This window comes from Piliocolobus tephrosceles, chromosome 16 (genome assembly GCF_002776525.5).
Source record: "Piliocolobus tephrosceles isolate RC106 chromosome 16, ASM277652v3, whole genome shotgun sequence".
Taxonomy (NCBI): Eukaryota; Metazoa; Chordata; class Mammalia; order Primates; family Cercopithecidae; genus Piliocolobus; species Piliocolobus tephrosceles.
In genome coordinates, this window is record NC_045449.1 from 75,327,146 (window position 1) to 75,349,311 (window position 22,166).

General features: G+C 62.0%; 2 protein-coding genes across 10 annotated transcripts in view; one reads left to right on the forward strand and one right to left on the reverse strand.

Moving 5' to 3' along the window:
- The first annotated feature begins 3,451 nt into the window (after positions 1–3,451).
- On the forward strand, positions 3,452–12,758 carry FSCN2 (fascin actin-bundling protein 2, retinal). Its single transcript, XM_023211571.2, has 5 exons — positions 3,452–6,256; positions 11,095–11,251; positions 11,774–11,895; positions 12,252–12,419; positions 12,504–12,758. The coding sequence occupies exons 1-5, from the start codon at positions 5,431–5,433 to the stop codon at positions 12,707–12,709; spliced, it is 1,479 nt and encodes a 492-aa protein (XP_023067339.1). The 5' UTR covers positions 3,452–5,430; the 3' UTR covers positions 12,710–12,758.
- Positions 12,759–13,600: 842 nt separating this feature from the next.
- FAAP100 (FA core complex associated protein 100) overlaps positions 13,601–22,166 on the reverse strand; it is a 17,509-nt gene continuing 8,943 nt past the window's right edge. For all 9 annotated transcript variants that reach the window (XM_023211563.2, XM_023211568.2, XM_023211562.2 and 6 more), the window contains 5 exons: positions 20,373–21,142; positions 19,223–19,359; positions 17,481–17,597; positions 15,022–15,108; positions 13,601–14,663 (listed from right to left, as the gene is read on the reverse strand). In XM_023211563.2, coding sequence (XP_023067331.2) covers positions 14,532–14,663; positions 15,022–15,108; positions 17,481–17,597; positions 19,223–19,359; positions 20,373–21,142 — 1,243 coding nt within the window. In that variant the 3' untranslated portion in view covers positions 13,601–14,531. The remainder of the gene's footprint in view (positions 14,664–15,021; positions 15,109–17,480; positions 17,598–19,222; positions 19,360–20,372; positions 21,143–22,166) is intronic.

Sequence of the window (22,166 nt, forward strand, 5' to 3'; positions counted from 1 at the left end):
TGCAGGCGGACAGGGACTGGACAAAGGCTGCCACCTGCAGAGCTGTGGGCTCGTCCACACCAGGTGTCCATGTCCGTGGTGTGCACCTGTGTGTAAGTCCAGCTGGGCTGTAAACAGTCATCTCTTTTCTGAAAGTTGATCTGTTCATCACTCTAAGCCCCAAGCACCAGGGGCTCGTGGGGTCTTCATGAACATTCCCCTCCTGGCCCCCGCATGTGCTAAAGGTCCTGGGGCTCAGCGGTTGCAGGCTGCATCACCCCAGTGGTTGTGGGGCATCTGGCCTTGTCAAGACACCTTGGCTTCTGCCCTCGGGGTCCCTTTGGGGACTTTTGTCCTTGCTGGGGTCCGGAGTTTTCAGGCAAGGCCTAGAGTCCTCTGCCAGGTGCTCTTCCTCCCCTCTCCTTCCAGGCACAGCCCCCCACCAGCACCTTATGATTTCACAGGAGACAAAAGCCAGGAGACTGCGTGGGCCACGCAAGGGGAGGCTCCAGAGCAGCAGCCAGCCATGAACCCCAACTACAATTCAGGGGGCTGCCTGCGGGGAGGGGGAGGGCGGGGAGGGGGATTCTCTCGGAGCAGGCAGGCAGCCACGCTGGAGAGCCCCTCCCCAAGCTCTTCATTCTAGCCTTGCCCTGCCCCCTGCCTTGCCGACGGAGCCTGTCACCCTAAACCCGGCCTCAGTAAACCAACCCAGGCCAGAGAAAGAGAAGTGCGGCCCCCTTGCCCGTGTAAGTGGAACTGCAGCAGAGCCGATAGCTCAGGCATGAAAAAATCATGAGGTCGCCAGGCTGCAGGTCTGTTCTCAGGAACAACAGCCGGGGCTGGGCCCCTGGGACCTGGTGCTGGGCCAGCAGTGAGGACATCAAGGCCCGGCGTGCCCAGCACGGTGGCCCTCACCTGGCTGCAGGGCCAAGGGGGCAACAGACCCTGGGCAGGGGCTTGGCACGGGGACGAGGAGGAGGGTGGAGTACCTGGGAATCACTGGAGACAGGGATGCCAACAGGAGTGGCAGCAGTCAGGGCCTGGCACTGAGGCAGGGGCTCCTCCGATGCCTGCAGGGAGGGCTGCAGGTGCTGCTGGCCCATGAAAGGCATGGTCCGCAGCCGCGGGGCTGCCCCAGGGCTCCATTTCCCAGTTTCCAGGGCTCCAGGCCAGCAGGGTGAGGAGCGACCTCTCCCCCAGCCGCACACATGCAGGCCTGTGCCAGCTCACACCACCAGCACGAGCACTGCAGGGCACCCAGCCTGGAGCACGTGCCGGTCACCATGGCAGCAGACAGCGTGCCAGCAGGAGCCCAGGCCGGGCTCTAGCATCCAGGATCAGTGGTCTAGGCATGGCGGCGGGGAGGGGCTGGGGTCCTTCCCCTTGTAGCACCAGAGGAGCCAACTGGGTGAGAGGGAGGGGAAGGGGGACCCTGCGGCGCCAGGACTGCCCGTCCACCAGCACCACAGAAAGGGAACGATTTCCTGAGGGCTCTCAGGAAACCTGAGGGTGGACACCAGGGGCCGGTGGGGGCGCATGGCTTCCTGGTCCTGCGCTAGCTGGCCTTGCACTGAGAGGGATGGAGGCCGAGGCTCGGGCCTCAGGGGAGGCTGTCGGGGGTTCCGATGGCTGAGGCATTCCTTGCCCTCGGCTCAGGTGAGGCCAGGAAGGCTGTCATAGCTGGCTGCTCCCTGGACCAGGGGACTGGGGGTACTGCCACCCCAAACGGCCTCTCAGTGCCCACCAGGACAAGGCACCGCCTCCTAGGTGCAGACCTCAGCTTTGGCCTCAGGCACACACTGAACGTGGGCTTCCACCCACCAGCGTCCGAGGTGGGTGAGGGTGGGGCGTGGAGCTCTCCCCACTGTGCAGCCTGCACAGGTCAGGGTGGCAGGCGCGTGTGCACCCATGTGAGTGGTTGCGTGGCACCTCTGGAAGTGTGACCACAGGGCTTGGTGGGGGTCAGTGGGAGGGGTGCTCCCTGTTGCCTGAGAACACTGCGGGGGGCTAGAGTGCCCCAGCCCACCACATGCTCTTCTGAGTTGTGTGTGTCTGGAGTATGAGGGGGACCCTGGAAACTGCCTCCCTTGGGCAGGGTACAACCTGGGCTCCCAGCACGTCAGGAAGCCGAGGCAGGTGGATCACCTGAGGTCAGGTGTTCAAGATGAGCCTGGCCAACATGGTGAAACTCCATCTCTACTAAAAATACAAAAACTAGCCGGGCATGGTGGCACACACCTGTAATCCCAGCTACTCAGAGGCTGAGGCAGGAGAATCGCTTGAACCCGGGAGGCGGAGCTTGCAGTGAGCTGAGATCCGGCCACTGCACTCCAGCCTGAGTGACAGAGCGAGACTCGGTCTCAAAAAAAAAAAAAAAAGGCTGTGCCTAGTGGTTCACAGCTGTAATCCCAGCACTTTGGGAGGCTGAGGAGGCCAGATCATGAGATCAGGAGTTCGAGACCAGTCTGGCCAACATAACGAAACCCCCGTCTCTACTAAAAAATACAAAATATTAGCCGGGTGTGGTGGTGGGCGCCTGTAATCCCAGCAACTTGGGAGGCCGAGGCAGGGTAATCGCATGAACCCGGGAGGCAGAGGTTGCAGTGAGCCAAGATTCCACCATTGCACTCCAGCCTGGGTGACAGTGTGAGACTCCATCTGAAAATAATAATAAAAATAAAGAACCAGGCTCCCCACATCCAACAATCTCAGGCACTTATTAAGTACCTGCTGTGTGCCAGAAACCTTGCTGGGGATCCAGAGGAAGCAATCCTAGCAGGTGGCTGGGCAAGAATCTGGGGTCCTGAGGTGGAGGTAGGAGGGGCTGGAATCCTTGCCAACGGCCTCCCTCCAAGGAAGCCCGGCCCAGGCTCCCACCCTTTAGTCGCCCTGCCCTGGGGCCTGAGAGGCCCCCTTAGCTCACACACCTGGGTCACTTCCAGGCAGCCCCACCCAAGGTGGAGCTGTGGGGCCCCAGAACTCAGGAGCCACCATCATTCCTGGCTTTGCCACTGAGAGGCTGCCCAGAGCCAGGCCCACTTAGCACCTGGCGGCCAGGCGTCCTCCCGCTGGGCACCCGATGCCTAAGCACCTTGCCAGCCCAGGCAGCGTTAATGAGGCCGTCATGCCAATCGGACAGGCTGCCTGGGCTCCTTCACAGCCTGGCTGGGCATTGGGGAGTGGAGGTGGAGCCAGTGTCTGTGTTTGAGGCAGGGCGACCATGGGCACAGCTGCCCCTCCGGTGTCCCCCACGACTCACAGACCAACTGAGCTGTGCCCTCAAAATCCAACGGGAGGCTGGGCACAGTGGCTATGCCTGTAATCCCAACACTTTCAGAGGCCGAAGCGGGCAGATCACTTGAACTCAGGAGTTCGAGACCAGCCTGGGCAACATAGCGAAACCCCATCTCTACTAAAAATACAAACATTAGCTGGGCCTGGTGGCATGTGCCTGTAGTCCCAGCTACTTGGGGGGGCTGACGCAGGAGGATTGCTTGAGCTCGAAGGTAGCAGTGAGCCAAGATTGTGCCACTGGACTCCAGTTTGGGCGAAGAGCGAGGCTCTGTTTCAAGAAAAAAAATTTAAAAAAAGATCCAATGGGAAATTGAAGTGCAGGCAGCACCCCAGCTTGTGTCCCTAATCCAGAGACACTTCCCTGGCATCGGTGCTAGGCCTGGGTCCTCAGTTCCCTTGAAACTGTGGGAGAGTGTGTGTGGGCATTGTCTCTGGGGAGGGGATGGAACCCCAGACTGTGTCTTCCTAGGATGGTGCCTGGCACATGACCTGGTTTCGCACACAGTTGGTGCCTCATAAAAGCATGTGAATCACAGAGGCGGATGAGGCCAGCGCACAGGGAGGGGCAAGACCAAGCCCTGGCGTCGTGGCGTGCACCGTGCCCCAGGGGGTATTTGAACGTGGGAGTCTCTCTGCCCCCACCCGGGCCCTGAGCATGGGGACAGCGAGGACAGATTCCTTCTCCTCCCGTGTCTGCAAGTGCCTGGCACGGCTGCTCTCCAGGGCTTACAGGACAGAGGCGGAGTCCCTGAGTCTGTACACACTCTGCCACCATGGCCCCGCCCACCTCTGGGGCCCGCAGGTGCCCAGCCCAGGCCCCTTGCTTTTGGCCAGACTCCTGCCATACGGGGACCCCCATGATAGCCATTCAGGAGATGGGGGGCCCAGAGGCCGGGGATTGACTCCAGGCCATGACCGGAAGTGCCCTGCGGCCCCTGTTCCCACTCCCCAGGGAGATCGGAGGGTCACATGCTGTTATGAGGAAGAGGACACCGGGTTGGCCCTGGCCCAGGGTGGGCAGCTCTGGTTTCACTACTTGGCTCTGAGCCCCTGAGGCAGGTGTGGGCACCAGGCACGGTGAGCAGGGCCCAGTGCCCCTCAGGCTCTGGGGAAGGGGTGCAGCTAGGCAGCCCAGAGCAGGGAGGTGCTGGGGACAGGTGTGACCACTTCCAGTCTCTCCCAGCCTGCTGGCCTTCATCCTCTCCCAGATTCCAAGGGTCACCGCTGGGAGCATGGGGTGGACAGCGTCCCACCAGCCTCCTGGATCCACATCCGTAAAGACTCCAAAGAGAAGTGAGGCTGGCTTCACTCCAGCTCACAGCAGAGGAAGGGGCAGCCTCAGGACCCAGCGACTTGCTCAGTGCACAGGAGTGTGCTGGGGCCAGGCCAGACTGGGGCCTCTGACCCTGACCCTTGCCTGCAGGGCTGCACGGCCACTGTGTTCCACCCTCCAGTGTGGGCAGCAGTCCAGTGCGCGTCATTCTGGGGCCTGAGCAGCGTGGCCAGAGGCTGGCCTGGGGTGGGGATGACCTGGCTGTAGGTTGTGGGTGGGGTCCTTGCTGTGCTCCTGGCAGCAGGAATCAGAGAAGCAGTAACTGGATCCGGCTGAGGGCCTGGCGGCCACCGAGGGTACACGCGGCGATCGGGTTGCGGCCAAGCTGTGAGCGTTCCACCGGGCAGCTTCTACATCGGGAAGGGCTGGCCCGGGCTGGGAGCCCACACGGGGTTGGAGGAGGTGGGCAGGAATAAGAGAGGCCAAAAGGTGCAGGGCCATGAAGAGGGGCGCTGGGCCTACGCGGTGAGGAAACGGGTCAACCCTGCCCTCCAGCCCTGCGGGCCCTCAGGTTCTGGACTCTGTGCAATCCAGGAGTGGCTGAAATCCAAGCTCAGAGTAATGAAAAGTACGGCTCCTAAGCTGCACGTCTCTGATCCGCTCTCCCCGCCCGCCCTCTGCTGCCCTCGGGCCCTCTAAGAGCTTCCCAGGCTGCTGCTGCAGGTCAGAGGCGGGTCAGAGCACGCAGGGGGTCCATGACGCCGGCTGGGTCTGGGGGCCGTGGGCCAGCTGAGCGGACCCGGGGTTCTGGGGGACCGCGGGGGCCGTGAGCACTCAGAGGGAGCGTCCCAGGCCCCTCTGGGGACCCGGCCAGCCTGAAGATGCCGACCAACGGCCTGCACCAGGTGCTGAAGATCCAGTTTGGCCTTGTCAACGACACTGACCGCTACTTGACAGCCGAGAGCTTCGGCTTCAAGGTCAATGCCTCGGCGCCCAGCCTCAAGAGGAAGCAGACCTGGGTGCTGGAGCCCGACCCTGGACAAGGGTCGGCTGTGCTGCTCCGCAGCAGCCACCTGGGCCGCTACCTGTCAGCAGAAGAGGACGGGCGCGTGGCCTGCCAGGCAGAGCAGCCGGGCCGTGACTGCCGCTTCCTGGTCCTGCCACAGCCAGATGGGCGCTGGGCGCTGCAGTCAGAGCCGCATGGCCGCTTCTTCGGAGGCACCGAGGACCAGCTGTCCTGCTTTGCCACAGCCATCTCCCCGGCCGAGCTGTGGACCGTGCACCTGGCCATCCACCCGCAGGCCCACCTGCTGAGCGTGAGCCGACGGCGCTACGTGCACCTGTGCCCGCGGGAGGACGAGATGGCTGCGGACGGTGACAAGCCCTGGGGCGTGGACGCCCTCCTCACGCTCATCTTCCGGAGCCGACGGTACTGCCTCAAGTCCTGTGACAGCCGCTACCTGCGCAGCGACGGCCGCCTGGTCTGGGAGCCGGAGCCCCGGGCCTGCTACACACTGGAGTTCAAGGCGGGCAAGCTGGCCTTCAAGGACTGCGATGGCCGCTACCTGGCCCCCGTGGGGCCTGCTGGCACCCTCAAGGCCGGCCGAAACACGCGGCCCGGCAAGGACGAGCTCTTCGACCTGGAGGAGAGTCACCCTCAGGTGGTGCTAGTGGCTGCCAACCACCGCTACGTCTCTGTGCGGCAAGGTAAGGAGGGCACAGGTGGTGACCTCCTGAGGGGTGCTGGGACCCTTCCCTGCTTCGGGAAAGAGGCTGTGGGAGTCTCACGGGGAGTGGCATCGTGTCTATGTGTTCGCATGTTTGTTCTGGGCTGGGGGTCCACGTGGGACATGTGTGGCCACTCAGGGTCGGGTGGATGGGCCTCCGGCCATGCCCAGAGGACCCCCACTGAGGGGTGGTGGCTTCAGGGTCAGAGGCAAGGGTTGCCGGCCTTTCTCAGCAGAGCTGGCGAATGTCTCAGCCGAGCCCTGGGCAGCTGCAGTCTGAGACTGGAGAGGTGTGGGCCAGGCGATGGGCAGTGCCCAGCAGGGGCAGGAGGCCTGACCTGGTGCCATGAGGGGCATGTGGGCAGGAGGCTGTGGGGGGCCCATATTTCCCCTTCTCTTCCTCCACCCCATTTTCCGGACTTTATTTATTTTTTGAGAGGGAGTCTTGCTCTGTCGCCCAGGCTGGAGCACAGTGGCATGATCTTGGCTCACTGCAAGCTTCGCCTCCCGGGTTCATGCCATTCTCCTGTCTCAGTCTCCCGAGGAGCTGGGACTACAAGCGCCTGGCACTACGCCCAGCTAATTTTTTTGTATTTTTTAGTAGAGACAGGGTTTCACCATGTTAGCTAGGATGATCCTGATCTCCTGACCTCGTGATCCGCCCTCCTTGGCCTCCCAAAGTGCTGGGATTGTAGGCGTGAGCCACCGCGCCCGGCCGCATTTTCTGGACTTTAAAGGAAGTTAGGGAAGGGTCCAGGGCAGGGCAGGGAGCCCAGGATAGGGCGGGGATAGCACCACCATGTGCCTGACCAGTGGAGCCTCATGTCCTCAGGAGTTGGGGGACTTAAGGTCAACTCCAGTGCTGGAGGACACAGTGGGCAGACGGCCTCACCCGGGGCCTGGGCTCCTGGTGGGGAGGCACCTCCCTGCCCCAGTGGGGAGGGTCCTGGGTCACCAGTTGCCTCCCTGCATGACTCCCTCCACCGCCTATGGGGTGAACCCCAGCAGTTCCTCCTTCCCCAACAGCTGAGCTCTGAGGCAAACGCCCTGGCCCGGGCAGTCACTACCCACCTGGGCTCCTGGCTCCATGCACCCCAGAGCGGATCTGAGGTAGTCTGAAGAGGCAAGGTGGGGACAACCGGGTGCCTGGAGCTCCTCCTCCCAATGCAGGTCTCTCCAGACCAGCATCAGCTGGGCAAGGAGAGCTCCCCTATCTCCTGGTAGCTCCCAGGTGCCCACCAAGCCCCTGCCCTGATGGATGTCCAGGGCCCCTGGGCACATGGATACTCTGGCGCCAGATGGCAGAGGCCCCACCCTGCACACTGAGAGGGGAGCCCGGCCATGGCTATGGGGTCCTGCACCTGCAGTCAGCGTCCTCGGGCCTGTCCCAGCAGTGACAGGGTCCTAGGAGTGAGGGTTCAACTGTGGATGCATGGTCATGGCTCTTCCTTCCCATCACAGCCCACAGTCCAGCTGCAATGCCTGCTGGCCTGCGCCTAGGCCCGGGCATGTGGCAATCCTTAGGAGGTTAAAGGGGGTAAGTGGGACAGTGGTAGTGAGAATGCTTCCTCCATGGGAGCCAAAGACACTGGACCTTTAGGCATTTGTAAGTGGACAGCTTGGGAAGCAGACTCAAAGCGGCAGCCATGGCAGTGGCCATGGCATTGGTGGTGTGATGTGGATGGTAGCATGGAGGTGGAGGTGAGGGCGGTGGTGACAGTGTGGTGGCAGCGGCGACGATGATGGCGATGGTGATAATGGTGATGGTGGTGATGGTGATGACGATGGTGGTGGTGATGGTGATGATGGTGATGGTGATGATGATGGTGGTGATGGTGATGATGGTGATGGTGATGATGATGGTGATGGTGAAGGTGATGGTGATGATGGTGGTGGTGATGGAGGTGATGGTGATGATGGTGGTGGTGATGGAGGTGATGGTGATGGTGGTGATGATGGTGATGGTGGTGATGACGATGATGGTGATGGTGGTGATGGTGATGATGGTGGTGATGGTGATGATGGTGATGGTGACGACGGTGATGGTGATGATGATGGTGGTGATGATGGTAATGACGATGGTGATGGTGATGGTGATGACGATGGTGGTGATGGTGATGATGGTGGTGATGGTGGTGGTGATGGAGGTGATGGTGATGATGGTAATGATGGTGATGGTGGTGATGATGATGGTGATGGTGGTGATGGTGATGATGGTGGTGATGGTGATGATGGTGGTGGTGATGGTGATGGTGATGGTGGTGGTGGTGATTGTGATGGTGGTGATGATGGTGATGGTGGTGATGATGGTGATGGTGATGGTGATGACGATGGTGATGATGGTGATGGTGACGACAGTGATGGTGATGATGATGATGATGGTGATGGTGATGATGAAGGTGATGGTGATTATGATGGTGATGGTGATGATGGTGATGGTGGTGATGATGGTGATGGTGGTGATGATGGTGATGGTGGTGATGATGATGGTAATGGTGATGATGATGGTGATGGAAGGGTGCTGATAGTAAGAGTGGTGGAGGGATGGGGACTGTATGGACCATTTTTCAGCCTCTTAATCCTCAACCACCCTGCATCTGATCCCATCGTCCCTTTGAGGGGAGAATCCCCTACTCAAGACCGGCTCCCATCTCCCACTTTAGAAGCAGGAAGCAGCAGCCACTCACCTCCCTGCCTTCAACAGGGCCAAGGGTGAGGACCTGGCCACCAGGTGTTTCAGGCTCTGGATTGGTGGCCAGTGCTGTGGGGAGCGGGACGTGGCATCTCAGTCCTGGGGCATGGAACCCCCCAGCTTCCAAGGCAGCTGCAGCTTGGGAGGTGCCATAGTGTCACCCCTGCCTGGCCTCTGTGGAGCGGCCACATGGCAGGCCCTTCGTCGAGGCATCTCCCTGGCTGGGCGGCCCCTAAGCCTCTCTTCCCCCTGGGAGGGGAGTGAGCACCCAGGCTTGCATGTATCTCCCGCCATCAGCCAGAGCCTGCTTATTTCTGCCGGCAGCCAGCATGGCAGGCAGTGTCCGATGCTGCCAGTAACAGAAAACTGGCCACAGGCTGGCTCCAGCAGTGACATAATCATCTGAAACGGGAGTCCAGAGCCCTGGGCATGGTGGGTTCCCAGGCAGCCACCATCACCCGCTCAGCAGCTTCCCCGGGGTCCTCCGTTCTTCCCTCTTTGCTGAACCACTCTCCTGGGTCAGCTCTGACCTCAGCCTGACGCCCTCACGGTCGTAATGTGGCTGCTGGTATTCCAGGCCTCACATCCAGGCAGGACCAAGTCCAGAGGAAAAAGAGGCACTGGCTCTGCTTGTGTCTTCTCAGGAGTAAGAAAACGTCTCCCCTAAGTCCTAGCAGACACTTCTTCATGCTCACTGGTCAGAACTGAGTCCCCCGGCTGCTCAACCAGCCCCTCTGGAGTTGGGTAAAACCAGTGTTGTCCAGGCCAATGCCAACTGCACTCCTCTCCTATTTTGAGGTCATTTCTCTGGAAGCAGATGGCTGAGTGAGGCAGCCCCAGACAGCATTCGGTCTGAAGGAGGTGTGGGGGCAACACTAGGGACACCAAAGTGCTGGCCCGGGAGGCGCAGTGGCGGGGGCAGCCCTGCGATGCTGTGGCTTTACCCCTACTCTTCCTTCAGTGCCCGCAGGGACGGCGTTCCCACGCCCCTCATAGGCCCCTCCTCCTGAGGGGTCCTGCTACCCCCGGGCACCATGTCAGTGTTGCCTTCCACTGGGCCCAGACAGCTGCTCTTAGCTCAGTATTTGCCAGGATCTAGAGCTGGTGGCAGTGGGGGTGCTGGCGCTGGCACAAATGCTCGGCCATAGTGCAGGGGACATGCTGGGTGCCCCTCTGCATCTGTTCAGTGGTGAGTGCGAGGGAGACCCCAGCCTGGGGTGTGAGGGGCAGCTTTGGGGCTGGCAGAAGGGAACAGGTCCCAAGCTCTCTGGCACAGTCATAGCCTGGTGCCCTCTCCCCTGGGGACGGAGTGGGATGGGATCTGGCCCCACCCTCAGGCCCTGTGGGGCTCTGCCCACCACTCCCTCCCAGTCCCCAGCTGGACAGGCCACCAGAGTCCCTGGGCCTCGTGGGGGGCTCCGCAATTTGACACATCACTCCTAGTGGCCAGTTGCCATGGAAACAGGGAGGTGGCTTGTGGGAGGAGCCAGGGACTCAGTTCACAGAAGATCCTGGGGAGGCTCTGGTGTCTGCTGTCCCCATGCTGGGCGTGGGTGCCCCTCCATCCCCTCGCAGGAACCCCAGATGGCACCCAGGGCAGTCTTGTCCTCCCCCAGGGGTCCTGGGAGACCAAGCACAGATGGTTGGGGCTTCTGCAGAGGTGACAGGGACCAGCCCCTGCCTGGTGCCCAGGGGTGCCCCCATCACCATCCCCATCCCCACCATCCCCATCGTTAGGTCCTGCCTGTGCCCACCCAGCAGCTTAGGGTGAATTATAAATAGAGGCTGGTGTAAGCCCTGGGCCAAGAGAGCAGGGCAAGGAGATTACCAGCTGATTACTGATTAGCAGAGTGGGGGCTATGCCAAGCAGAAGGGCCTGGCTCCTGGGGGGTGTGGAGGGAGTTCACGGCTCCCTTGGGGACAGTGTGCAGGGTCCACAGACGGCACACATGGCCCTGGGGCAGGGTTCCCAGGCTCTCTGAGAGGTGCCTTCCAAATCTTCTCAAGTCAAGAGGTTTCTGGATGAGACCCCCCTCTGGCTTCAGGGGTGCCCCCAAAAGCATGCCCCCTTCCCCTGCTCCCTACCCAGGAGAGGCGTGAGGGGCTTCCCCATCTCCTCCCTCCAGGGGTCAACGTCTCAGCCAATCAGGATGATGAACTAGACCATGAGACCTTCCTGATGCAAATTGACCAGGAGACAAAGAAGTGCACCTTCTATTCCAGCACTGGGGGCTACTGGACCCTGGTCACCCATGGGGGCATTCAGGCCACAGCCACACAAGTGTGAGTGCACATATCCCTCCCTCCTCCACCATCCCTGTCTCCACCATCCCCATCCCCATCATTGCCATCCCCATGACCATCATCTCCACCTCTACCATCTCCACCATCCCCATCCCCATCCCCATTCCCATCCCCATCCCCATCCCCATCCCCATTCCCATCCCCATCCCCATTCCCATCCCCATCCCCGTCCCCATCCCCATCCCCATCCCCGTCTCCACCATCCCCGTCTCCACCATCCCCGTCTCCACCATCCCCATCCCCGTCTCCACCATCCACACCACTGTCCCCATCACCATTCCCATCACTTCCGCCACCATCACTGCCTCGGCCATGAGGACTGCCGTGGCAGCTCACCAGAGAGGAAAGCCCACTGGGGACAGGTAGCTCCTGATGGTGGCGGGTGTGTCAGTGGAGGGCAGGCTCCTGTCCCACTCCTTGGAACCTGAGGAGGATAGGGAAGAGATACCCTGCACCCCCATCTCCTGCTGTCCTGAGGAGACCTTTCGCTGCTCCCTCCAGTTCCGCCAACACCATGTTTGAGATGGAGTGGCGCGGCCGGCGGGTGGCACTCAAAGCCAGCAATGGGCGCTACGTGTGCATGAAGAAGAATGGGCAGTTGGCGGCCATCAGCGATTTTGTGGGTGAGCACTCTGCCTGCCAGGGACTGGGGTAGGGGCTGTCTCCACCCAGGGGCAGCACCTGCCCGGACACCCCATCTCCACCAAGAACTGGACCCTCCCTAGCCCGTGGAACGGCTGCTGTCATGGAGTCACACTTGCTAGTCAAGATAACCGTCTTGGCAAGGGAAACAGGTCCTTATGGCGGTGTCCTTTTCTCCGCTGCCGGGAACCCCCCAGGCACCTTGCCAAGGCCGCCCATGAGGCAATGGCAGGCCTGGGCCCCCAAGTCCAGGTGTGGCGCTTCCCAGGGGCCCACCCCTCCCGGCCTGGACAGGGAAGGTGGGGAGGAGCAGCGCAGCAGACGCTCTCCCTGCCAGGCCCAGACGAGGAGTTCACCCTCAAGCTCATCAACCGGCCGATCCTGGTGCTGCGCAGCCTGGACGGCTTCGTCTGCCACCGCCGCGGCTCCAACCAGCTGGACACCAACCGCTCCGTCTACGACGTCTTCCACCTGCGCTTCAGCGACGGCGCCTACCAGATCCGAGGTGCGCGGCGGGCCGGGTGGGCGCGCGGGAGCGGGGGTCGCGGCGGGCGCTGGGCACCCCCGCCAACGCCGGCCCGTCCCCCAGGCCGCGGCGGCGGATTCTGGTACACGGGCAGCCACGGCAGCGTGTGCAGCGACGGCGAACGCCCCGAGGACTTCGTCTTCGAGTTCCGCGAACGCGGCCGCCTGGCCATCCGCGCCCGGAGCGGCAAGTACCTGCGCGGCGGCGCCTCGGGCCTGCTGCGCGCCGACGCCGACGCACCGGCCGGGACCGCGCTTTGGGAGTACTGAGGCCGCGCCCGGACCAGCCCCTCGCGCATCAAACCGTGTCTGTCCCGCAGCTGCGCGTGGGCTTCCGGGTGCCGCTTGAGGGTCCTGCAGCTGTAGGGGGAGGGGGCCCCCAGTTTTCCCCAAACCGGAGCGCGCCCAGAACCTCCCAGTGCCCAAGAGCTCGGGTCCAGGTGGCCTTGTGGATGGGCAGGGTGACCCGGGCAGGGTGACCCGCCGGCGGAGGGGAGGTCTTGAGGACGTGGGGAAGATGGGGGCTGGGGGTGGGTGGCGGACTGAGCCTGGGCGGGGCGAGGCCACCAACACATATCACAGATGACCTCACTGGACACCAGCCCTCCGCAACCCAGGTCCTCAACCCTCCCTAGCTCCTGGCAACCCCTTGCTCTCCCCTGACGTTCAGAGCAAGACACGGGCACAAGCGCTGGACAAAGGTCAGAGCCAGAGGCTCCTGCCGGGGGTGGCAGAGGACGGCCCTGGAGCGCACTGCGGATGGGACCGTTAAGGGGTGCAGGCCCGCCTCGGTGGGTGGCTCACCCGGCCCCAGCTCTCCCAGCAACACAGGCCGCGGCCCCACTGAAAAGGCTGGATTTGGCGTGTCACCGGGGGGCCTTGCTCCCTGAGATGTGGCAACCACTGAGGGAGACAAACCCTGACTGGGAGCACCCCACGGGCCCCTCCCACTCCATGGCGAGGAAGGCAGGGGAGAGCCAGGCAGTGGCCCCAGGCCTCCGACGCCCCCGGGGAGCAGAGCCCCCCTCAGGGGTAACTGGGTCACAGGGAACGCTTTTTCCTTGGAGGCCACGCCGGTGCTGGCGGCTCCCAAGCAGCGCCATGACTCTGGAGGGAGCCCAGTGAGAGGGTGGGAAGGGGTGAGAAAAAACAGCCGAGGCCTGAAGTTTCACAGACAGGGTCGTTTGTCACAGCAGAGAAGCACCTCAAGGCTCCTACCCACACTCTTCGCAGACAGTGCCTGCAGCGGGGGCGGCAGGAGCACCCTCCCCAGATGAAAACACCAGCACCAGGAGGCGGGCCGTAGCCCAGTCTGAGGGAGGGGGCTGGGGGCTGGGGCTCAGGGCACCCCCAGGCCACAGCGCCACCGAGTGGCCCTGAAAATAGTGCACAGTGCTGGGTACAGCCCCGGCCGGGGGCACCTAGTTGTTGAGCATTCCGGCCACAGGCCACCCGATGGCCCTTCCTTGGTGTGGCGCACGGCCACGGGCACTTGCAGGAGCTCCCTGCATGCTGTTTTGTGCTTTGGTCTCAGGGAGCACCTTCCCACCTCGGGGTCCCAGAGTGGGCAGCCGGGCAGGTGTGAACAGTGTGACAAGGGTACCGTGGGGCGCCTGGTAGTGCCACCCAGAGGGGCAGCTGGTGCTCCTGGTGGTGTGGCAGCAACAGTTACAAACTCGCCCCAAGTCCAAACCCCAGAAATCCTGTTTCTCCAGCCCTTAGGGTCCAGAACGCACCGCATTGCCTCCTGGCCTCAGGGGCTGCTGCTGTGGCAGGAAGGCTGCCCAGCAGTGAGGAAGGCGAGTGCAGGGGCTGCGGCCGCGGTCAGAGAAGGAGAGAGACCAGCAGAGGACGCGAAGCTGGACCGGCCAGGTTCAGAGCCCACCTCGGTTGCTCCCAGTCAGAATCTGCTTTGTGCTTCACGGCCTTCAAGCCCTTTCATGAGTGTTCTGCTCCCACGTGGCCAGGTCACACCTTCCCTGACGGCTCTGGCCAGGCCAACTCAGTTTTCCTCTAAAACCACGAAGGCCTCGGGGGCTGTTACAGAGGCTGGAAGCGTAACCAGAGCCGTGGCCAGGGCAGACCCGCCTGGTCACAGCAGGATGAGGCTGGGGTGGCGCAGCTGCCGGTACACCTGCAGCAGCCTCTGGGCGGTGGCGCAGGAGCTGGCCTCATCTTCTGTGCAGAGCCGGTCGCGCAGGGTCTGCACCTCCCGCAGCAGCGTCTGCAGGTGGAGCAGACACAGCTCAGGCCCCCACCTGGCCCTGGGAATGTCCCCCTGGTGCCTCTGGGGGACCCACCACTCGCAGGACCATACTTGGGAAGTGACAGGTGGTTCGAGGATGAACACTCATCTGGAACCTTAAAACATGGGACACGCAGCCTGGCCTGGACACCCGGCCCCTCAAGGAGGATGAGGGGCAGGAAGGGCTGTGGTCACTCGGACTCTGTCCCAGGCCCATGGGAGCTGAGCCCATGCACTGCGAGGACTCTGCAGACTCCGGGTGACTGGAGAAGGGCCTGCCGATGGGCGCTCCTGGCTACTCAGGTGGAGGGGATTGCCCAGGGCACCGGGTGCTCACCTCGTGGTTGGCGTGGATCTGGCGGAGATACTGCACACGGAGATCAGGAGCGCTGGAGCCCTGGGCGGCCTGCTCTGTCACCATCGTCTGGGGGGGACACGGGACATGCTGGAGAGGGTGTGCCCCAGCACCTGACCCACACCCCTCGGAGCAGGTGACCCTCTCCTTCCATCTGCCCAGCACTGCCTCCCTGCCTGGCACCCCCCCCCCACCCCCGCCTCCCTGCCTGGCAACCCCCCAGCCGCTTTGCTGTTTTCCACCCCACTGTTCACCTCGACTTCCTGCCCTCCAGAGTGGCAGGGCACAGAGCCCCTGGCCTGACAGTTTCTTGGAAATGAACTTGTTTGGTTCTTTTCTCTCCACTACTGGGCCCTTCCTTGTCCCCAAGAGCCACACACTACGCAGATCCAAACCTGCCTGCTGCCCCCTTCTCCCATCTTGGGCTTCAGGCCGCTCAGGAGCACAGACCAGCCAGGGAACTGCCTTGGCATCCTATGCAGAGACCCTGGCCTGGCCACTCAGTCATGCAGCACAGCCCAGGGTGGGCTGCAGCACCGGCTCCCTGGACTTGGATCTACATTGTCCAGATGGGCCGGGCACAGTGGCTCAGGCCTCTAATCCCAGGACTTTGGGAGGCTGAGGCAGGCAGATAACTTCAGGTCAGGAGTTCAAGATCAGCCTGACCAACATGGTGAAACCCCATCTCTACTAAAAATATAAAGAAATTAGCCAGGCCTGGTGACAGGAACCTGTAATTCCAGCTACTCAGGAGGCTGAGGGAGGAGAATCACTTGAACCTGGGAGGCAGAGGGTGCAGTGAGCCGAGATCGTCCCACTGGACTAGCAGCCTGGGTGACAGGGCCGGAGCTCTATCTCAAACACACAAATCAATAAATACCACTAAATTTCCAGATGAGCCTGGGCAGTGAGGATCCTGCGGGGCTCTTGGAGCAAAGCAACTGAGACGAGATCCCGACACCCCGAGGGGCAGCACTGGCCTGCCTGGGGTCCCAGAAGTGCTGGTAGCTGCTGTGTGCTGGGTAGGGTCCTGAGAGCACTCCTGCTCGTGGGGTGGGCACCTAGCTGTTGGGGAACACTAAGGTCTGCAGCCCGATAGGAGATGTGTCCAGGAGGCAGCAGCAGTGCCTGGGCTCCTGTGGGCTGACTCAGGCCCCCCCGATTCATGCAGAAGCCCTCGTGCCGGCACTCAGGGCGTGGCTGCGTCTGGAAATGGGGTCTCTGCAGATGATCAAGATGAGGTCGCTGGAGTGGGTGAGACCCCACATGACTGTGTCCTTGTAAGAAGAGAGAAATCTGGACGCAAACCCAGGGGCCGGAGCTCTGCTCCTGGCAGGGGATGGGACTTTCTTGGGGACCGGATGACCCAGTGGGCAGAGCTTCCTCTGACAGGCAACACCTCAGCTCTGGAGATCCCCGTGGTGCCCCCAGCACTCAGGACAAGATCCCCAAGCCCAGGCAGCCCCCCATCGTGGTGCCGTGAGATCACTGGGGTCACAGTGCTGCGTAACATGCTCATCAGGGTCATGGAAGTGTAGGGTGCAGGGTCCTTGCACCAAACGAAATCTCTGGGTCATGGTGCTGTGTGAGCTGACGTGTTCATTGGGACCGGCCATTGAGCCGCCTGCCGGGGCTGGGCAGAGCCACTGCTCGCAGAAGGGCCTCGTCTCCAAGTGCCACCACAGTGCCCACGGGGGTAGAGCTGGCGTCAGGCCACAGGCCCTGGGTCGCAGGGTTGGGGAGGCCTGGGCATGCACGTTGATAAGCCCAGGTGGAGCCGAGGCAGGGACCACCCCTAACAAGAAACTCCAGAACCGGTTTCTAGGGTTGCTGCAGACCCACCGTATGGGCCAAAGCTGCGCTACAGTCCTAGGTAGGTGTGACGGCTGCCCTGCCGAGGGCACAAGTAGACTTTAGCTTGGAACTTGGAGAGCTTCTTCTCAGATCTGGCAGCCGCTGGCCCACGCTGGCTCTGGGCACAGCATGGAGGCAGCTATTCCTGTGCCAGGGAATCCCTGGGGCTGTGAGTGGGGGGAGCCGCAAACTCCACTCTCTTGGCAAAGACGTGGAGGCTCCCAGCACCTTGTTGTAGGATCCACGCCCAGGCCATGGCCTCTCTATGCAGCCTCTGCCCAGCCAGAGATGGGAGGAAACCTTGGGCTGACCTCGCAGGTCACAAATAGAAGCCCACTGGCCTCGTAGCCTGGGGGTGACGGCACACCTGGGGAGCAGCACTGGCCTCCTGAGAGCGTCCACCTCATGCCTCTCATCGCCCACAGCGCCACTGCACAACACTGCACTCAGCGGCAGAGCAGGCTTGGATCTTCCTACAACTCCCGTGCAGGGAGCTGCAGACCCCGTGGCCAGCAGCTACAGGGTCCCATGCACGGACCTTAGTGAGCGACCCACAGATCCTGGCCGCCTTCCTGAGCGGGACATACCTGCATGCGCCCGACGACGGCATGGTGTGCCCTGCAAATGTCAGCCAGAGAGGAGCTTTCCACTTGGATCTCCACGGCCTGGATGGGCCCGGCTGGGCAGAGGTCGGTCATGGCCACCTGCAACACAGGAGCCGCCTCACTGCCTGCCTGTGGCACCCCCAACTGCCTGGGGGGGCTCAGGCTACACAGAAGCCTCCCCAGCTGGCAGCACGTGAGGCCAAACCCCTGCCCTGGGCTGTCCTCTATCCTGAAGGAGGCAGAGCCCAGTACCCTAGTTCAACTTTCTCCACCTGAAGAACCAGCCACCAGCCAATGGCAAGAACCTGCTCTGCCCCCAGAGGTGTCCAGGGAGACCCCATCCCTCAGACCTGTGGAATTCACACAGGGCCTTGAGCCAGTTTGGGGCCTGCTCCAGGAGGAGGCCACTGCAGTGACATGCCTTGTGCACAACCTACATGTAGATCTTGCATGCCCTTGGGGGGCCCAGGCCTGTCCCCCAACACCAGGCATCACAGATCACCTCTGGCAGCAGAGTTAGGGCATCGCTGTGGGCACTGGGAGTTGCTAGGCCTGTCTATGGGACACCCACCTGTCCCTCAGGAAGGCCTGAGCTGAGCTGGACAACAAAGAATGGCAAGAACAGGCCAAGAGCCAGGAAACCAGGCTTATTCTCCACACGCCACACAGGAGGTGAGACGCCAGGGGCCTAGGCAGCCCAGAAAGGACACAGTCACCTGCGGCTCTCCCACAGGGGCTGTCAGCACCGACCTGCAGGGCCACCAACAGACCCAGCATCCGGGCTGAAAGGGCCACGCAGTAGCAGTCAAGGCACCCGAGGGCCGAGGCTCGATTCCAAGTGCAGACTCTGGGCCGGGCGCGGTGGCTCACGCCTGTAATCCCAGCACTTTGGGAGGCTGACACGGGCAGATGACCTGAGGTCAGGAGTTCAAGACCATCCTGGCCAACATGGTGACACCCCCGTCTCTACTAAAAATACAAAAATTAGCTGGGTGTGGTGGCGGGCGCCTGTAATCCCAGCTATTCAGGAGGCTGAGGCAGGAGAATCGCTTGACCCCAGGAGGTGGAGATGGCAGTAAATCAAAATCGCGCCACCGCACTCCAGCCTGGCGACAGAGCGAGACTCCATCTCAAAAAGAAAAAAACCAAAATGAAAATGAAAACCAAAACCAAGGGCAGACTCTGAGCCCCAGGCAGCCTTGCCCATCCTCAGGGACACACATGTCCTGGCAGCCTGGGCTACCCTGCAAGAGCCTCTGCTGGTGGGACGTGAGGGTGTGCTTGGAGGTCATGGGTCTCTGGAAAGGTGTGCATGACAGGGGCTGTAGACCAGCAGTGCCATTCGCCATTCAGCAGCTCCCGCGATGGGTCTGGAGCCCTCCAGCAGTGCAGGGGGTTAGTGGGGCTGCTGCTCCTGGGGTACAGGTGTTGCCAGCAGCACTGTGGAACCTGCTATGACTTCAGTAATGGACAGGGGAAGGGGGCCCTCATGGCGGACAGGGCTGGACAGGGCCAGTCCTCGGGGATCTGAGCTGCAAGGCCCTCCCCGCCTGAGTGGGGTCTGCTTGGCATGAGGGGAAACTGTCACATCACAGTCCTCTGGGGAGCTCGGGAAAAGGCTGCTGGGCCCCCGTCCAGGGTGAGGGGTCCTCCCGAGCTCCAGCCCAGGGGCCCCACCCCAAGAACTGCTGGTGCCAAGGCTCATTTGCCTGAACCCTGCTTGCCTCTCGGACGATGAGGTGAACGTCAGCGCCATCAGGGGCCACTCCCTGGATGGAAGACAGTGCTCGGGCCCTCACGACGTCCACAGCAGCATTCTCAGCAAGGAGCCACTGCAGGGTGGCACAGCACAGGGGCACACCTGGAGGGGAGGCACCGGCCAAGAGCTCAGCCCGATCCTACCAGGTGGGCATCTGCATGGCTGCCCCAAAGTGCCCTTCCCAGAGCCATCTAAGCATCCCAGCTATCCACAGCCCCACCCTAAGCTGTGGCACGGCCAGCTGACTCAGACAAAGGAAGGAGGCCACTGCTCAACGTTCTCTGCTGAACAAGTCCTGCGATGGGTGGGGGCAGTTCCAATCTGTGGAAGGTGAAAATCTCACTCTGGGGGACTGGCCACGCGCCTGGGGGCTGAGGTTAGGAGCAGGCAGCTCCGCTCCGGCACCGGGCAAACACCCCAGGGATGGCTGCGGCTGCCCTCTCTGCACAAGCCCAAATCCAGAAACCACCCAAATACCCATCTGCAGTAGAACAGAGACATCTATCTGCACCTGTGACAGAGGGTCTCACACACATGGGGGAGCAAAGGACAGACACGAAGAAGGGACCGCACACTCCATTTTGTGGAGCTCACAATCGCCTGACGAATGGTGCCGGGGCTTTGGGGTGAGTGCAGCTGACTCCCTCCCCAGGTGCCTGTGCTGTGAAGCTCACAGTTTGGCTCCTTTGTGACTCTGCTGTATTTAGGTTAGGCTTCCATATATAGGTTTAAAAAACAAAACTGAAAAGAAATACATGGTGAGAGGGCCCCACATAAGGCCAGACCCCAACAGCGGACGGGATGCAGGCGAAACTCGTTTCCTGAGCAGAGCTCGCTGGGCTGGGGGGCCAGGCTGCCCCACAGGAGCAGCTGGAAGGAGGAACAGCCCATGTCCACAGGCCCGAGGTTGGTGGGCTGGAGTGGCTCACGCAGGTAATCCCAACATTCTGGGAGGCCCAAATGAGAAGACCACTTGAGGCCAGGAGCTCGAGGCTGCAGTGAGGCGTGACTGCACCACTGTACTCCTGCCTGGGCAACACAGCAAGTTCTTGTCTCTTTAAGGAAAAAAAAAAAAAAATCCCCAAGGCTGAGCAAAGCCAATCAGTGCCACCAACCTGAGTGGCCGTCCTTCAAGGCAGCCCTGAGCAGCTCCGCCGACACCTTGATGGAAGCCACAGATGGGGGCAGGAACTCGGCCCGCAGGGAGGCGGGTCCTGCTGGCTGGCTGCCAGGCTCCCGACAAGTTTCCAGAAAAGTGGCCACGGGGTCGCGGGTGGGGCCCAGTGGGGAGGGGGCCCGTGTGTGTGGTGGGGCCAGGCCAGGGAAGCGCAGACACTGCAGCATGTCCACGGTGTGCCTGCTCAGGGGCAGGCAGACGCCCTCTTGCTCGGGCAGGACGTCGGAGGGGCACTCGTCCAGAAAGGGGTCCTCAGAGTCCGAGGGGGCGAGGGCCCCGCCCACCACCTCCCTGAGACTGTAGAACAGCGTGCAGGACACGGTCACAGGCAGGTCGAGCCCGCCGTTCTCACCAGGGCCCAGGGGTAGTGTCACCTCCCGCCGAGCACCGGGGCCGAGCTGGTCCACGGGGATGGTGTAGGTGATGGCTGAGCAGGCCGAGTCCAGGTCAAGGGCACAGGAGCTGGTGAGCACCTGGATGCACAGGGTCCACCCCTGGTCCAGGCTGAAGCTGCTGCTGTTCTCTAGCACGCAGGTGGCCATGAGCATGTCCTGCGTCTGCAGGCGGCTCCAGGTGGTGCTGGTGGTGCAGGAGATGGGCCTGGGGCCCGTGCCACTTGACAGCAGTGCACAGCTCACGTTCATGGCCTCGTTGAGGCTTGTCAGGGCCTTGTTCCGCTGGTCAACCGCTTTCTTTAGAAAAGACACTCTGCGAAAGACAGACATGACCCCCAGGAGAAGGGGGGACACCCACAGCGCCGGGTGCCACATCTTGACTCAGGCCCAGCAGGCCCCGAACCTGGCTCCACAAGCACACAGTGGGCGTGGAGCCACGCCAGAGAGGGGGCCCCTGCCACAGGAACATGTCCCTCCCGGTCCCACCCACATCAGCCTCTCTGGAAGCTGCCTCAAGCCATCTGACCTGATCTCTCCTCTTGGGCTGTAGGAGGAAAGCGGACAGAGGATGGCGCTGGTGTTCGGGGAGCCTAGGCTAATCCGCCAGGGTCGAGAAGCCCACCACCCACATTTGGGTCACTCAGGGGCCAGGTGGTGCATCACCCCCCCACCCCCGGCTCCCCAGAATGCTCCTAGCGGGTCTCTTTCATCCCTTGCAGCCTTTACAGCGAAAGCCAGGAGGGTGGCAGGCACTACAGAAACAGCCCTAACCACAGGGACCTGGGGTGACAGGCCCCTTGCTCTCAGGACCCCAGTGGTCATGTGAGAGGTGCAGGGGATGCTGCATGCACGCAGTGTGTTCTCTCTGAACGTCCCGAGGCCAGTGCTGCGGGAGGAAAAGCACACTGGCTCCTGCGCTGAGAGCAGGGAGGGTGAGGACTCAGCAGGGGATGCCTCCTGTGGCCCACTAGGGAGAAAGGGTGGGGTGCTGGGGGGCAGTCCCGGCTCATCTTCCAGAGACAGCTGGGTAGCCTGTCACCAAACAGTGGGACACCTGAGGCTCTCAAGATACCTTAAGAGGACAAGTAATGGCCGGGCGCAGTGGCTCACGCCCGTAATCCCAGCACTTTGAGAGGCCAAGGCAGGCAAATCACTTGAGCCCAGGAGTTCGAGACCAGCCTGGGCAACATGGTGAAATCCCATCTCTACTAAAAGCACAAAAAGTACCTAGGCGTGGTGGCAGGCGCCTGTAATCCCAACCACTCAGGAGGCTGAGGCGGGAGAATCACTTGAACCCAGGAGGTGGAGGTTGCAGTGAACAGTGATCGCGCCACAGC

What these genes read in the sequence shown, in the direction of transcription:
- FSCN2 (XM_023211571.2), top strand. Translation starts at nt 5,431, where the DNA reads ATGCCGACCAACGGCCTGCACCAGGTGCTGAAGATCCAGTTTGGCCTT. An exon ending in CTACGTCTCTGTGCGGCAAG is followed by an intron (nt 6,257 to 11,094) that starts GTAAGGAGGGCA and finishes TCCTCCCTCCAG; the next exon opens with GGGTCAACGTCTCAGCCAAT. An exon ending in CAGGCCACAGCCACACAAGT is followed by an intron (nt 11,252 to 11,773) that starts GTGAGTGCACAT and finishes TGCTCCCTCCAG; the next exon opens with TTCCGCCAACACCATGTTTG.